Raw genomic sequence first — 17081 nt, 5'->3', positions numbered from 1 at the left:
CTCAGCGAAGATCATGAGTCTAAAAGAGAATCCAGAGCCTGAAAGTCACTCATTGAACACAAAGGCTAGTGTTCCGGTGTCTGCCTTGTTCCCCCCCCCCCCCCCCCCCTCCCCCTGTCTTCCAAGCTCTGTCTTCTTCTACCCCTCCCCCAAGTCCCTCCTCCACTCCCCCTCCTCCGCCCTCTGTAGGAGCTCCTCCCCAGCTTTGGCTTTAAACTCAGAACCTCCGGCTCAGGGAAGTCAGAGCTGTGCACGTCTCCCACTGGACTCGGGTCGCCAGGCAGCTTCGCGCCCCTACGGTAACCTCGCCCAGTCCTCTGCTGTGTGCCCCCCACCCTGCGCTCTCCACGGTGACACGTCAGATTTCTGGCTGCTGTCCTGGTCCCGTAGCTCAGCTTGGCTTCCGGGCCACCGTTTTAAAGCCAGCTGGGGCCTTATGATGGCAGCAGCCCCAACAGCCCTAGCAGCCCTCGCGGGTGGAGGATTTGTCATGTTTTTCTTCTGCAGCCAGGGTTCGGCAGTGTGGGAATAACTCGGCAACTCAGGACAGTGTTCTGTGTTCAGAGGGTGGGGATGGGGTCTTAGGGCTCGGCGAGCTCGCCAGCGGTGTACACCGCCCGCCCTCCCAGGCCTTGCTTTAAACTTCAATCCAGGATTAGTGATCTGCCACTAGGGGCAAGTCTCCACGCCTCCCCACCTCCGCCCACCGCCGCGCCGAATCCCGCCCCAAAGGCGGGATTACTGTTATTATTATTTATCGTGGTTATTGCCCTGTCTCCGCTCTGGAATAAAATCCAGAAACGTTCCAAAAAGTAATTATCACAAATTATCACAGTAAAGTACAGCGGAGATCTGAGTCCAGAGCCCTCACACACAGTAAAAAAAAAAAAAAAAAAAAAAAAGTCATTAGCTGTTTCCTGTAGCTTTTTCTGCGCTATCCCTTGAAGTGATCTTTCAGAACCGACCGAGACAGCCCTTAATCCTGTGAGAAGCTTAGGACTGTTGGCTAATCAAGCGATCTTCTTATTCTGGCACATGCTGAGTTCAAGCCGGGCTCTCGCCTCTGGGCCTTGTTCACGTCTTTCTTGAGTTGCAGAATCCCCAACCTCAGTGCCCGGGTATCATGTGGTCCATTCTACCGAGGACCGAGGACAGGGCTTTGGGAAAATGTTCCTTATAGCTCCACCTGCTTCTGCCCTGTCCCGGCACCCCCAGCCCTTTGATCAGTAGAACTCTCTGGCTGCATTTCCTTTAGTCAGGTCAAGAAACGTTATGCAGCAAGGATTCCAGGGCAGTTTGCTTAGGCGCTAACGTTGCCCACAGCATTCCAGAACTCCCTGTGGTTACTGAAGGCACTGCTAAGCCTTTGACCTTCTGGCCCTGCTTCTGCCTGCTGAGCTGCTATGCTTATGTCCCATGTCATGGACTCCTGTGTGGGCTGACGGAATGTCCCAGATTCCTAACGTCATTTCTGTTTATACCCATTGCCCAGCATTACATTATCCACCCTGGTTCTATTTAATAATATTCTTGGTTTCGGGCATGCCTAATGCATGTGACTGAGGATAGCTATGAATGGGGAGGCCCAAAACAAAATTCTAAGCTTACTTAAAACATTGTTTGATTTCATTTATCACTTGCTCTTATAACTTGACGGCACCATTCTGAGGCCTGAACTTTGTAGATAGCAAAGTCATGTTGCAATGCCAAAAGGTGGGACCTGCCTGGTGAGTAATTTAGGACAGCCTTGCTTCTAAGCTGAACGCACATGCATTTGTAGGCAACAGAGTGGTGTGTGGCAGCTCACTGTGGACCCACAAGTGTCACAGATCTGGAGGAGGAAGCCACGACTTCAGGCCTGGAGGTGGAGCTTAGTGGCAGAGCAATTGCCTAGGATAGGCCTGGGCTCCATCTGCAGGGTCAGGGGAGGCCAAAGGGAAGGAAAGGGAAACTAATATTCTTCTCGGTCAATGTCAGATTTCCCCTTCTTATGGGCAGGGGTGCAGAAACGCCTAAATTGGAAGTTATGTGTAGTCAAGTTGACAGGTTTAACCATGGAAACTATAAGCTCTGCTGTAATCTCTGTCTCATTCAAATGATCATAACTGAATCCATGCCAGGTAGCCAGAGTTAATTAGCCATGGCTAGAGAGTTTCAAAGACAGTATGCAGGCTCTACTGCTAGCCTTCTAAATTAGGCTGCAAGATAGAGTAATAGTTATTGGTGATACCGCCCAACCATCATATGTATAGGACTAAGGAGTTTCCTGGGACATGGGTCTTGAGTTTAAAAAAAAAATAATGCATACATGTATGTAATGTATTTTGATTCCTATTCTGTGCCCTCTGATTCTTCCCCACCGTCCCCTCCCAACTTTATGTGGTCTCTTGCTTAAAAACAAACAAACAAAAACCCCCCACTGAGATCATTTAGTACTTGGGTGTGTGGCCATCTACTGGAGTGTGTGTAGCCTCTGAGAGCCTGAAGAAAACTGACTCCCAGTTATCCATTCATGTGGGTTGTCTCCATTTCCTGGGTATTGTGAGTAGAACATCTATGATCATGAGTGAGCAAACATCTCTATAGGAGGATATAGAGTCCTTTGGGAATGTGGCCAGGAGTGGGTTTATTTAGATCATATGATAGATCCATGTCAAGCTTTTTGAGGACCCTCCACACCAACTTCTATAGTGTCTAAACCACTTTGCATTCCCACCAATGGTGAATAAATGTTCCCTTCTCCCCACATTCACACCAGCATTTGACAGTCAGGTGTTCTGGTCTTTCCTTTACCAAGAAGCCCGTCAAAAGGCAGCTACCTGCTATTGATGTGATCTTTCTCCATTCCAAGGTTTTCTTTGTTACTGGTTAGAGCTGTGACTCTCTTTGCCCAGCAGACTCCAATACCCACACCTCAAGGTAGGACACTCAGTGGAATTGTCTGTTTGGACCAGAAGGATCATGATTTACGCCAGACTTGACAAAGCTGAGTTGAGACTCAGGTTAGGGCTGCCATCACCATGTCTGAGATACATATCCCAGTGAGTGGTGGCTCTGAGGATAGGTCAGAGGACTCCGTATACTTAGCCTCTTCCTGTGGGGTGCTGGGAGCTTGAAGACCAGCTGCCTCTGGGACTCTCTCTTTGCAGGCCTCCAGGACCATGTGGTACACTAGCACCCGGGGAATGGCCCCACGGGTCAACTTTGAGGGGGCCCTCTTCTCTGGTTATGCACCAGATGGGGGCCTCTATATGCCAGAGGAGCTCCCTAGGCTGGACAAAGAGACCCTGCGTCACTGGAGCACGCTGTCCTATCGCAGCCTGGTAAAGGAGCTGTGTGCTCTCTTCATTGGCCTGGAGCTTATTCCAAGACATGACTTAAATGGTGAGGACCACCCCAACCCCAGCTCAGCGCCACACACTTCCTCCCTGAGTTGTAAATTCATTACCCAACCCCTAGAAAATCCCTAGTTGCCTTTCTCAAACCTTGTAAGATTATTTCCTGATTCTAGAATTTCAGAAGTAGACTCTTCAGTTCCTTTGCCCTTCCTCCAGTCATCCCAAATGCTTGAGTGTTGATGAATGTCTCCCTCAGTCACCAAGACACCTAGATTACTACCTTGTCTTGCTGGATGTCCTGGGACAGGTTGTCTCAAGTTTTAGGGCTAAATGAATTTCCCTGGAGAATCTCAAATTAAAGGCAGACTCTGGTTCAATAGGTTTGGGTGTGTCTTGGTTATTTTTCTATGCTGTGATAAGTCTCTATGATCAAGGCAACTTATGGGGGGGAAAGAGTTTATTTGGGGCTTACAGTTTTGGAGGGTTAGAGTCCATGACCATCATGGTGAGGAGCATGGCTGTAGGCTATGAAGCAGTAGCTGAGAGCTTACATCTTGATCTACAAGCATAAGGGAGAGACAGACAGACACAGAGAGACAGACAGAGACAGAGAGAGACAGGGAGGGAGATTTCACTGGTAATGGCACTGGCTTTTGAAACTTTCATCTCTGGGAAAGAAAATTAGGAGGTTGAAACTGGTTTATTTGTTCTATGACTTGATCTTCTACTGAAATGCATGGTTATAGGAACAGGAGAGATGGCTCAGTGGTTAAGAGCACTGACTGCCCTTCCAGAGGACCTGGGTTAAGTTCCCAGCGTCCACATGGTAGCTCATAACCATCTGTAACTCTAGCTTCAGGTGGTCTGTCTCTCTCTTCTGGCCTCTTCAGGCACTGTGCACATATGGTGCATATACATACGAGCAGGAAAACACCCGTTCACATAGGGTAAATAAAATAAAAATAAAAAGACTCAATAAAGAAGTATACAAAATGAAAACTAGACATGTTCTAGAGCTAGTTCTGGTGTCTGGGGCTTCTAAAGAGGAATGTCTGAGCAGTTGAATACACGCCCTCCCAGATTTTTCTAGACCCATGCAATCCTGTTCCTGTGTATCACTTAAGATCAGACTTTCTAGGCTTTTTAGTTGACAATGGGAGATAAACATTAAAGATTACAGAGGCAGAGGTGAAACTTGAAGAGCTAATACCATCACCTTCTGTCCAACCTCTACCCTCACAGATCTGATTGACCGAGCCTTCAGCAGATTCCGCCACAGAGATGTGGTCCATCTATGCAAGCTGAAGAATGGACTGAACATCCTGGAGTTGTGGCATGGGGTCACATATGCCTTTAAGGACCTGTCCCTGTCCTGCACAGCACAGTTCCTGCAGTACTTCCTGGAGAAGAAGAAGAACCATGTCACCATTGTTGTGGGTGGGTGTTGGGAGGGAGCAGGAGTTTTTAGCCCTCCAGTTGGAGGACACCAATGCAGGATATACCTTTGATTGAATCTTTTAAGGCTTATGCTATCAGTTTTTCTAGAGCAGCAGTTCTTATCCTGTGGGTTGCAACCCATTTGTGGATGGGGGCAAAAGATCCTTTCACAGAGTTGCCTAAGACTATCAGAAAACAGATATTTACACTACAATTCATAATAGTAGAAAATTACAGTTATGAAGTTGCAATGAAAATAATTTTACAGTTGGAAGTCACCACTACATGAGAAGCTGAACTGAAGAGTCGCAGCATTAGGAAGGTTGAGAATTACTTTTTTAGAGGGTTTCTGACCTGTTTTTCTGTCACAGATTCTGTCTTAGTTACTTTTCTCTTTTTCTCAAGACAAGAACAACTTAATGAAGGAGGTTTGAGAGTGCAGGTCACCATGGCACTGAAGGTATGGTGACAGGAGCTTGGGGCATCTGGTCACACTGTCTCTACAGTCAGGAAGCAGAGAACATTGATGCTGGTGTTCAGATTTCGTTCTTGATTTCTTTTCATCAGGACCACAGCTCACAGGGTGGTGCCAGGGTCTTCCCTTTTCAGTCAATCATTTCTGGGAATGCCTTTACAGAGGTGTCCAGAGGTGTGTTTCTGTGATGATCCTAACACCATCAAGTTGACAAGATTAACTATCACAGATCCCTTCCTCAGACTGCTAGAGGCTATGGACTCTTCTGCAATGATATTTTTAGGTGTCCAGTATACTTGTTAATGTCCTGATTTTATCAGCATATCCAACGACCCTGGGCTAAGTGCTCAGCACCGATCTTTCAAGTATTTGAAAGCCAGTGTTGCTGCATTGGGCACCAATATTTTAAGGTCATTTTATTCTTTATTCTCCTTGTTCTAAAGGGAGGTGTCTCCCTTCTAGGAACTTCTGGGGACACGGGAAGTGCTGCCATTGAGAGTGTTCAAGGATCCAAGAATGTGGACATTATTGTTCTGTTGCCCAAAGGCCATTGTTCAAAGATCCAGGAGCTCCAGATGACAACGGTGTTAAAGGAGAACGTTCATGTGTTTGGAGGTAGGTGCAGGGAGTGTGTGGTCCAGCTCGAATGGCTGCTTTCATAGGTAGGGCTAGTCATGTATTGAGGTGCCTTGGCTTAGCTCTGGGCAGGTTCCTGGCTTCACAGTCTTCCACACTAACTGGCATGGCTTTAGACCCGCATTCACTGTGTTGAACTGTTAGAGCTGGTTCAAGTGTCTGTCCGTGCTACCTCTGTGAAGTTCCCACTTGCCAATGTCACATGGAGTCAGACATGCAGAACCATCTCGTAAGCTAAGCAACGTGCTCAGTTCCAGGGTTTCAGAAATGTTGAGGGCACAAACATGTTTCATAGTTGAGAGAATGTGTCAGTGCATGTTGGCAGTCCATGTCCTTCCTTAGAGGGCAGACAGCTAGGCCATGCATGCAGACAACTGGGTCAAGTATTACAATAGGAAGCCACCTGGTGCTGCCTACTACCAGTTCCATTATGGCTAGTCGTATGATGAAGACTTCAGCTTTGTCATAGGAACAATAGCATTCTGTGACTGGAGAAAGGAGAAAACTATGCATTTCATGCTGCACCAGATACCTAGTGGTTAGGAGACTGATAGTGGAGGTGAATAGAAAATGCTTCATCCTTCAGAGATTGGCAGCAGTGGACAGGGGAGTCTGGGTGGAGCCGTGGCTCTATTTTCACCTTTCACCCTGCTTGGCCTCACTGAGCTGCAAGGAGAGGCACAAGAAATGAGATGTAGGGGTCTTGGTTGAGGTTTTACATACTTTGGTCATGCTTGCATGTTTTTTTTTAAATAACTCACTTGAAACACAGGAAATGTTCTAGCAATAGATACATATAAGGTGCTAGAGAGATGGTTCAGCGGTTAAGAGCACTGGCTACTCCCGTAGAGGACAGGGTTCTAGTCCCAGCACCCACATGGCAGCTCACCACTGTCTGTAACTGCAGTTCTAGCAGGATCCGACGTCCCTTTCTGGCCTGCATGGGCATTGTATACATGTGGTACACAGACATACATTCAGGTAAAATGCCCATATGCATAACATAAAATAAACTTAAAAATAGATAAATACAAAAAGTAAAATTTCTTCTACAACTGGCCTGGGCCCTAGTATAATCCTGTGGTGGTTTGAATGAGAGTGGTCTTCATCAGCTCATATGTTTGAATGCTTGGTCTCCAGTTAGTGGAACTCTTTGGGATGGATTAGGAGATGTGGCTTTGTTGGAGGGTGTGTCCTGGGGGTGGGTTTTGAGATTTCAAAAGCTCAAGCCAGACCCAATCGCCCCTTACACCACCCTCTGTCTGTGGATCAGATGTAAATTCTCAGCTATGACTCCAGCAGCAGCATGCCTGCTGCCATGCGTCCTGCTATGATGATCAAGAACTAACCCGCTGAAAGTGTCAACAAGCTCCCAACTAAATGATCCCTTCTATAAGTTGCTGTGACCATGGTGTCTCTTCACAATAGAATGGTAACTAAAACAAATTGCAGAGAGGATATTTTTATGTTAACAGATCAACGCTGATGAGCAGTTCAAACAATGCAAAGAAGTCTTGTCATCAGAGCGGCATGAATGCCCTTGGTTTGTTTTCTCAAAAGCCGAGAGGAAATCCCTCTGCTCTTCTTTGGCAAGCACATGCACGTTCCAGTGTAAAGTCTGTGCCTTGGTAATTGCCCACATCTGGCTGCATTTTCCTTTGGTCATTGTTAGACTTTAATGAACAATATTCAGGCTCCCGAGGACCCAGCTGTTTCCCGTGTGCCAACCTTTCTAAGTCCTAGCATCAAAGTCAAGAACTGGGTTTTTTTTGTTCTCTAGTCCTCCTCTTGCCTTGTACAAGATGTTCTGGAGGACTTTCATCTAAGGGCATGAATAGAATCTTCACCTGAGGCTGGAGAACATCACTCAGCTATGAAATAGTGGCAGCTTTGTGGTTGTTGATGAGTCTAACATGTCATCATTATTGCTAGAGCTAAGGTGTTTCTGTTCTGTGTATGGTCTGTGCATCAAGAAAATAGTTCAATTTGTTTGTAAGCAGTACTGATCACATTCTTAGAGGCTTCAGTTGTGACTATTAAGAGGATGTGTGTATATTCAGGGGCTAACAGGAAAGATGTTTTCCCTTTGTGAACTCAAGGAGTAGGAGTGGGACACATGGATGCTGAGTTTAAGCTTTATTAATTCATCATCATTATTATTGTATGTGTGATGAGTAGATGCACGCCTGTGACACATGACCACATGGAGGTCACATGACACAGGGACCACATGGAAGGCACTTGACACCTGACCACATGGAGGTCATGTGACACATGACCACATGGAGGTCAGAGGATAGCTTTGGGGGGGGGGGTGTCATTCTTTCCTCCTACCTTGATACAGTCACCAGAGATCAAACTCAGGTTTCCAGGCTTCATGTGGTATGTGCCAGGCTTATGCCATTGTATGTTGGAAGTACATACTTAAAAAAAAATTACAGCAAGTTATAGCTAAGAGATTGCCTTATTGGACTTTGAGATCTTTCAACAACCTTGAGACTGATAGACCATGAGGGCTTTTGAAGTTGGACTAAAAGCATTTTGCATTATGATATGGCCACACGCCCATGGGATTCTGGGAGTCTCATGTAGTAATTTAAATGAGAATGGCCCCCATAGTCTCATATATCTGAGTGCTTGGCTCCCAGTTGGCGGAACTGCTTAGGAAGGATTAGATGTGGCCTTGATAGAGTTGTGTCACTGGAGTGAACTTTGAAAAACCCATAGCCATTCCCAGTTAGCTCTCTGTGCCTTGTGCTTTTGGATAAGAATAAAGTTCTCAGCTACTGCTCCAGAACCATGACTGCCTTCCTGCTTCCATGTTCATAGCTCTAATTGGTCTTAGACTCTAATCCTCTGAAACTGTAAGCCCCAAATATCTTTCTTCTACAAGTTGCTTCTGTCAAAGTATCTTTAATAGCAATATAAAAGTGTCTTACTCGGCCACTGGGTTTATAAAAGTAGCAATTTCCATGTACACTGTGTGATCCCTAAGCATCGAGTACTTAGTAGACTCTGGATGCTTATTGGTTATAGTTTTTTAAACTGGAATTAACAGAAAATCCAACTGAGACTATCTGAAAGAACAGTTTATAGCTTCTATAACTGGGATGTCCAGGGGTGGAGTTGGCTGTCACTTGGTTGGTTCTGAGACTCAACATTACGATCAGGAACCCAAGTACTTCCCAATTTGCCCTCCTCAATCCTAGGTTCCTTCCTCAGTCACAGTATGAAGACTTGAGGTGACCAAGTTTCCCTTTTCCTGTAGTAAACTTCCTTAAAGGCAGTGGCCATTTCTCTAGCACCCCGGCAACCATCCTGAGTCTCAGTGGCCTGAGCTTCTCACATGTCCAACTTGGACTGAACTCTGACTTCATGGGCTTGCCAGGCACAGATTGGCTTGACCTTGGCAAAGGAATGGGGCCACCACTACTGAATCAGATTGATTGGGGTTACAGCTGCTCTCCCATCTGTATTGCTGCATTATAGTGATGAGAAGAGAAAGCTTTACACCCCCAATGGCTGTCTTGGTACTTTCCCCTCATAGTCACCCCCCACCCCCACCCCTGCTTGAGGTATGGATCCAATTGGAGAATTAGATACAGGTATCAGGTAAGGGTCAATACTGGTACAGTTACTGAGGCAGCTAGACTGGGGTGCTGATAGGTTAAACTAGTGAATAGTTTACCCAATAATTCATCCCATAAATTAAACCAATGTACATACCTAACTTCAGAGAGAACTTCTGCAGAAGCAAACTTACCTAGCACATAGGAGCAGGGACCAGGACACCTACACTTCACCCACAGGGGAGAAGTGACCATTTTCCCCCAGGCCCAGTAGGGGTCTGTTGTATAAACAGTCTCCTTCCTTCCAGAAAGACATACTCTTTGCAGAACAGTGAAGGCTTGGAATACAGGGAGAATTCTTTTCCCAGTATCTCAGAAGGTTGACATTTTATATCTGACTTTATAGAATGCAAGACCATTAGAAATGGTTCTGGTCACATTTTCTTTTCTCCCAAGTGAGGACAAATACTTAGGGTCACAAGAACAAGAGACTTGGATTCAATCCCTAAGGAGTTTACACGGAGCCTGGAAAGCCAGGCTAAATAACCAGGCTAAATAAAACACGTCAAAGTGAAGGAAGCAGAGGCTAAACTAGCCGGGGGGGGGGGGGGGGGGGGGGGGGGGAGCCTGGGAGGGCCCCCCACCCCTGGCGATGGCAGAGGATGGGCGGAACCTGGAAGGGCTTCCCTGCCCCCAAGCTGGGAGTGAGTGCCAGGAGCTTCTGGTGCTGAGAGATACCCGCTTCTCTCACCCCTGGCAGTGGAAGGAAACAGCGATGAGCTTGACGAACCCATCAAGGCCGTGTTTGCTGATGTGGCCTTTGTCCAGAGGCACAACGTGTTGAGCTTGAACTCCATCAACTGGTCTCGGGTCCTGGTGCAGATGGCACACTACTTCTTCGCTTATTTCCAGTGTACACCGTCCTTGGACATGCACCCCCTGCCCACAGTGGAGGTGGTAGTGCCGACGGGAGCTGGGGGTAACCTTGCAGGTAAGGAGACCCTGGGATGCAAATGGACTTTCCAAAAAGCACCCAGAGAGACTGAGAGTTCAATCCTGGGAAGTTTCAGTACCTTTGCCTGTGCTTGCACAACTTCTAGTAGACAGAACTCAAGGCTCAGCCACCAAACATAGCTCAGTGCCCTTTGCTTAAATTTGCACTTGACTCCCAGCTCCACCCACTGCCTGCTGAGGGGCACCCGCCTCGTGCCATGACACAGTGTTTTCACTACCCAGGGACCGTGTGAGACAGCAAGGGCGCTGGCATCAGGAATCAGGCCCTGGCTCTGCCCTTTACTAGCTGAATGGTTGTTAAGAGTTTCTCAGACTCAAGTCCTCAGCGGATCGCGTGCTCAGAGCTGCCTGTGAGGAACAAGTCTGACTGAGGGTGCACATTACCCTTGAACAGGGCAAGTGATGTCCCCACACCAAATACTAATGAACATTCTCAAGCATTAATTATATATACACCAGGTGATGTTGCTCTAAGTGCTCTTCCTGGGTTAACAATTTCATGGGACTAGAACATTACAGCTGTCTCCTGTGTGCATGGACAATTAGTTCTAGGACCCCTGCAGACACTGAAATCTGCAGAGATTCAAGTCCCTGTGTAAATTGTCATGGTGTCTGCATATAACCTATGTATTTACACATATGTACTTTAAATCACCTCAAAATGATATCGAATAACTAATACAATAAGTGAATGTTATCTAAATAGCCATTCTGTTTTTGCTAATAATGGCAAGAAAGAATCTCATCACGTTTAATACAAATGCCTTTTTTTTTTCTTGAGAAGATCTCACTATGTAACTTAGGCTGCCCTAAGGCCCTTAGACTACCCTTAATAGTCTCTCCATCCTCCTGCCTCAACTTCCCAAATGCTGGGAACATAGAGTGTATCACCATACCTTATTTTGGATAGTTTTGATTCATGATCAGTTGATTCTGTAGATGCAGAGGAAGACTCTGTAGATGTATCCAGGGTCCACGTGTTCTATTCTTACTGTTTTAGAGTGAGGAACCAGACACAAAGACAAGTTAGCTTGCCTCTGTTTACACTGGTTGGTAATGAGCCAGGTTGACAGCCCAGGCAGGCTGGAGTCCACATCTTTTCCGTCTCTCAAGGAGGCAGTGGTGTTAGGGTTTCTGGTAGCTATGTCCCTGCCATTGCTTCTCAAGGCTCCAGGGACAGAGTGGGTGAGATGAGAAAAGCATCCAAGTGGTCAGGAGACTTCCTGACTTCTTATAGGAAGATAGAGGTGACAGTGTGCTGGTAGCTAGGCAAGGAAGGGGGCTATCTTCACTACTCAGAGGGTGACACCCAGTGTGCTTCCCTTTCATGTCACCTTCCAGCTAGCGATGCCACCTATATAGCACCTGGCACAAATAAACACATGGGCAAGACCTGTGGAGGACATTCCCATCTCGGATTTCTCTGTAAGGACCTGTTTGACCTTAAGTCTTTGAGTCCTCCTGTGCGTCCAATTTTCCTCATTACTGAAGGACATTGTAATGCTTCCATGAGGATCAAGTGACTTAAGAGTGTGAATGGGCTTTCCAAAATTAAGTGTGGTATTTATAAAAACAATTCTCTCTCCAAAAAAAGTAGGGAATTAACCAGAGGACTCAGTAGGTACGGTGTTTGCCACACAAGTCTGAGGACCTGAATTTGGATCCTTAGAGCCCACGTAAAACTCGATGTGGTAGTGCATATCTGTAATCTCAGTGTCCCAACGGCAAGGTGACAGAGACAGGAGAAGCCCTACAAGCTTGTGGGTCACTAGCCTTGCGTATCAGCAGTGAACATCAGTCATCTTCCTAAAATAAGCTGAAAGGCAAAGACTTAGACCCTGCACATTGGTAGGATTTGGGCAAGGCATTTCAGCCCATAGCACCTTCAAGATGCTAGGGGTTGACTCACAAAACTTTAGTGTATGTTAGTCCCTGGTAGGTGGCTGAAACATAGAACAAGGCACAGTGACCATGCGACTTCTCTTCCTCTTCTCTCCTCCTATGTCCCTCTTCCATTCTCATTTCACACAGCAAAAAGTTTTTTTTAAAAATTTGCTTTTATTCAAAAATCCTTTGGCCTTCTTGTGTTCCCAAGCTGGGTGCATTGCTCAGAAGATGGGCCTGCCTATCTGTCTGGTTGTGGCAGTGAATCGCAACGACATCATTCACAGGACTGTCCAGCAGGGAGACTTCTCTCTGTGTGAGGTTCTCAGAACAACCCTGGCATCTGCTATGGACATTCAGGTGGGCCTCCGGGAGAAGAACAGATCTGGCTGACTGTTGGTGGGGCAGGACTGGGTGAGGGTTGGAATGAGGGTGCCTAGGACTCTGACTCTCCATTCAGGTTCCCTACAACATGGAGAGGGTCTTCTGGCTGCTCTCTGGCTCTGACAGCCAAACAACAAGAGCCCTCATGGAACAGTTTGAAAGAACCCAAAGTCTGCAGCTACCCAAGGACCTACATAACAAGGTTGGTAATCAGCCATACCCTAAGGGCTTAGTTGTAGGGGTCTCTGCAATTTCCACAGTTGGAGTGACCTCCGAGAAAAGCAAAAAGCAAGTTTTGTTCAACAGGACTCAGTAGGCAGTGTTGGTTAAAACTTCTAGAGTCTGACCTCTAGTGGCATATTTATTTATTTTATGCATATTTAAGCACAGCACAACATGGTGAACATTATTCTGTGATGATTAACTCAGTCCTGTGTGCACAACAAAGCATATATAAATCTTCTTGAGGAATAAAGAAAGCTACATACAGAACAGATCTAAATACACCAAAACTCATTGTAAAGTCCATAAAGATTGGTTCTTTAGGTTGACTGAGAAGGGTCTGGGGTTGGGGCCAGTGCCAGAAAAGTCTCTACCACACAGAGCAAAGGTCACCAGGCTCATAACCAAATCTACAAGTCTACATCCAGCCTTCTAGTTAGACAGCAGTTGTTGCATGAAACAACACCGTGTGCTTAACATTCCAGGCTCCCCTGGTACTTACCTGTGAGCACAGAAGACCTCTTTCTGTGCCTCCTACAGCATCCCATGGAGGAAGGAATGGGTACAGCTACAAGACAGACTTGGGGTTTGGAAACCTGAGAAAGGGAAAGGGACACCTGGTTTTGGGGCATCGTCTGTGAGCCAGGAACTTTCACGGTTAACACTGACTGCGTGAGGAGAGTCAGTTGAGAAATGCTAAGCTGGTTTTTTATAACTGCAGTGCTTCAGTTTCCTCATCTGTAGAGGATGATAAGAGCCCCTGTCTCATAAGGTTGCTGAGAAATTTGGATCAAAAGATAAATGTAGGCACTTTAGATACTGTTGGGAATGCACAGCTCCCTACAGTTACTATTTCTAGGTTTATTTATTATTGTTGTTAATGTCCAATAATAACAACATCAGTACAGGGACAAAGCCATTCTGCCCTTCAGGTACAGACAGAAGCCATAGCCACTGCTGACCTTTCTCTCCCTCCTTTGTCCTTGTCTCTGTCTCTTTTAGAAAGGGAGAAACTTTAGTTAATAAATAAGTTTTATTTGCTTTAGGAAACTGGTTAGAAAGCATTGCCTGGTGGCCATTCACTGGGAACCCAGAAGTGGACCTGGCCAGAGTTCATCTTCCTGGCCAGTATTTAATTAAAGCTAGATTCAAGGGGAATGGGGGCCTGGAAAAATGACAGCAGTTAAGAGCACTGACTGCTCTTCCAGAGATTCTGAGTTCCACTCCCAGCAATCACATGGTGGCTCATGACCTTCTATAATGAGATCTGATGCCCTCTTCTGGCCTGCAGACATACATGCAGATAGAGCACTCAACTGAATGGATGGATGGATAGATAGATAGATAGATAGATAGATAGATAGATAGATAGATAGATAGATAGATGATGGATGGATGGATGGATAGATAGATAGATAGATAGATAGATAGATAGATAGATAGATAGACAGACAGATAAAGTGAAGCCTGATGATACACAAACTTCTAGAATGTGTTCCTTCTTGCTTTCACAGTCCGACTTTATCTCAGTGTCTTCCACTTGAAGAGGATCCTTATTTACCACTTCGGCCTACCCAATTCCTTTAACTTAATCTCTTATGTGTTATAATTGGCCACAGTTAGTGTTCCTCCTGAGGGGTTCTTCCCAAAACCAGACACAGTTATCTGGGCTGGGCTATTCCCTTGGAGACCAGAATGGGACTTCTCTCTTTTAGAATCTATATTGCTTTAAAAAGACAAAGCTTTTCATTATTTTTATTTAATGTGTATGAGTGTTTATTTGCTTATGTGCCACATGCATGCAGTGCCTGTGGAGTCCAGGAGAGGACATCAGATCTCCCTGAAAATGGGAGTTACACATGGTTACCACTGTGTGGGTGCTGAGAACCAAACCTGAGTCCTCTACAAGAGCAGCTAGTGCTCTGAATGGCGGAGCCATCTCTTCAGCCTTCTGCTGCCTTTGACAAAGCTCAACATTAGTTTGTTTGGCCCATGATTTGTGCAGACAGCAATATTCCTCCTCTTTAGGTAAGTGGGATCCTCCATTAAAACTGGACACCAAAAAAACAAACAAACAAAACAACTGGACACCATATCCCCCCATGTTTCTTCATTTTCTCCCCTACTCTACTCTAAGGACACTGTATATGCTGGAAGGGCATTCATTAGTTCATTCACTATTCCATTCATTTATTCATCCATCCACTCATATTATCTATCTGCTGTGGTTCAAGAACTATGTTAGGGCGCTGGAAATACAAAGAGAAAATACAGCTATCACACTGAGTGATGCATCAAGGTGGTAGAGCACGTGCTTGGTATGCATTTAGCCTTAGATTCAGAACTGGGAAAAGGAGGAATAAGAGGCGGGGAGGAAAAAGAGGAAGAGGAGGAGAAAAGTTGTTGCTATTTCTGATCCTAACCAGGAAGTAGCTGTATAAACAATCTATTCTCCATGTGGCCTCTGATGCCATTAAGTACATGCAGGGCATTTGCTGTGTTGTAAGCATGCAGAACATCTTCAGAGACTGACCTAGCATACCAAGCACACTCAAGGAGCCCTGAGAAGGGAGTCGTCCTCTGTCTGTGAGTACTAGCTTTCCCAGGGGAGGCGCTCCTAAGCAGAGTAGGAGCTGACAAGGTAGTTTTCACGCCATAAATGTTTGGGCACCCATGACTTGTATCAGGCTGTAGAGCAAGACTGTGTGCTAATTCATCTGCTAAATATATCGAGATGTACCCAAAACTTCTACAAATCCTTTTGCTATGTAGGTCCAAAACTGTAACTGGCTCAAAACTCATGAATTGATTTTACTGTGAGTTCCTGGTGTGGGTGTGGCTAGGTAACAGGGGTCTTGTCCTTCTGTGATTCACCAATACCAACATCCACCCCTGCCCTGTGACCTCTCAGCTTTCAGAGGCAGTGACATCTGAGTCCGTGTCTGATGAGGCTATCACCCAGACTATGGCCCGCTGCTGGGAGGAGAACCAGTACCTACTGTGCCCCCACTCGGCCACAGCGGTGAACTACCATTACCAACAGACTGACAGTGGACAGTCCAGGTACCAGCAATGCAATCTGGGGCACTGGAGGCAAGCCTCTCCTCCAAGCAGGGCATGCAAGACTAAGGATAGTGACATCAGTAGGCGTGGTGGGTTCTGTACCCAAGAACTAGAGCTGTGCTTAGAAGAGGTGTGAACTGCATCCCAGGTCATGACGGGGATGATGGGTTTTTATTGGGATACTTTGCAGGCTTACTATATAAACTAGTTCCAGGTATTAATCATGTCTTTGTCTCTCTCTGCTCTCTGCCCTACTCTGCCCCTAACCTTTCCCCTGGTACTCCTTCCTCTGTCTTCTCCTTTCCCTCCTTATGCTTGTTCTCTCCTGTCCTACCCCATCCCCAATAGCATCAGGTGCTGCCTGGCCTCTGCCTCAGCAGTCAAATTCCCAGAAGCAGTCCAGGCGGCTGGGCTGACTCCCGAGACTCCCGCAGAGATCCTGGCCCTGGAGCACAGGGAGACGCGCTGTATCCCAATGCGGAGAGGAGACGACTGGACACAGATGCTGCGGGTCACAATTGAGGGCCTGTCCCAGCGGTGGAAAGATTGTGTAGTGAACCCCTCAGAATAGCCAGGCTGGAATGGGATTGAAGACTCTTGTCCCAGGGCTGGCTGGGACAAGATTGCTCAGTAGTTAGGAACTCTTGCTGCTCTTCCAGGGGACCCAAATTTAGTTCCCAGTGCCCATGTCAGGTGGCTCACAACCATCTATAACTTTAGCTGTAGGGTTTTGACACCTCTGTAGGCAATGTACTTGTACACAGATACACATACCAATATGTGATTAAAAATAATAAAGGAGCCGGGCGTGGTGGTGTACGCCTTTAATCCCAGCACTTGGGAGGCAGAGGCAGGCAGATTTCTGAGTTCGAGGCCAGCCTGGTCTACAGAGTGAGTTCCAGAATAGCCAGGGCTACACAGAGAAACCCTGTCTCGAAAAACCAAAAAAAAAAAATTAAAAAATTAAAAAAATAAAAATAAAGGTAAGTTGTTTTTTTTGTTGTTGTTTTTTTGTTTTTTTTTTAAGTTTCTTGTTCCAGCTGGATGTAGTAGCATATG

General features: G+C 46.2%; 1 protein-coding gene across 2 annotated transcripts; it reads left to right on the top strand.

The window, feature by feature from the left end:
- Positions 1-230: 230 nt before the first annotated feature.
- Positions 231-16850, top strand: Thnsl2 (threonine synthase like 2). Of its 2 annotated transcripts, XM_029478814.1 has the most exons (10): positions 231-299; positions 2852-2919; positions 3150-3384; positions 4581-4775; positions 5713-5865; positions 10216-10446; positions 12565-12713; positions 12814-12939; positions 15871-16022; positions 16371-16850. In XM_029478814.1, the coding sequence occupies exons 3-10, from the start codon at positions 3162-3164 to the stop codon at positions 16591-16593; spliced, it is 1452 nt and encodes a 483-aa protein (XP_029334674.1). In that variant the 5' UTR covers positions 231-299; positions 2852-2919; positions 3150-3161; the 3' UTR covers positions 16594-16850. The 2 variants fall into 2 exon arrangements, with proteins under 2 accessions (XP_029334674.1, XP_021020627.1); XM_021164968.2 differs by lacking the exon at positions 2852-2919 and having other exon boundaries at positions 232-299; positions 16371-16822.
- Positions 16851-17081: the final 231 nt, after the last annotated feature.

Source organism: Mus caroli, chromosome 6 (assembly GCF_900094665.2).
Source record: "Mus caroli chromosome 6, CAROLI_EIJ_v1.1, whole genome shotgun sequence".
NCBI classification, from domain to species: Eukaryota; Metazoa; Chordata; class Mammalia; order Rodentia; family Muridae; genus Mus; species Mus caroli.
The sequence above is the reverse complement of the archived record's forward strand: the minus strand, read 5'-3'. Positions and strand labels throughout refer to the sequence as shown.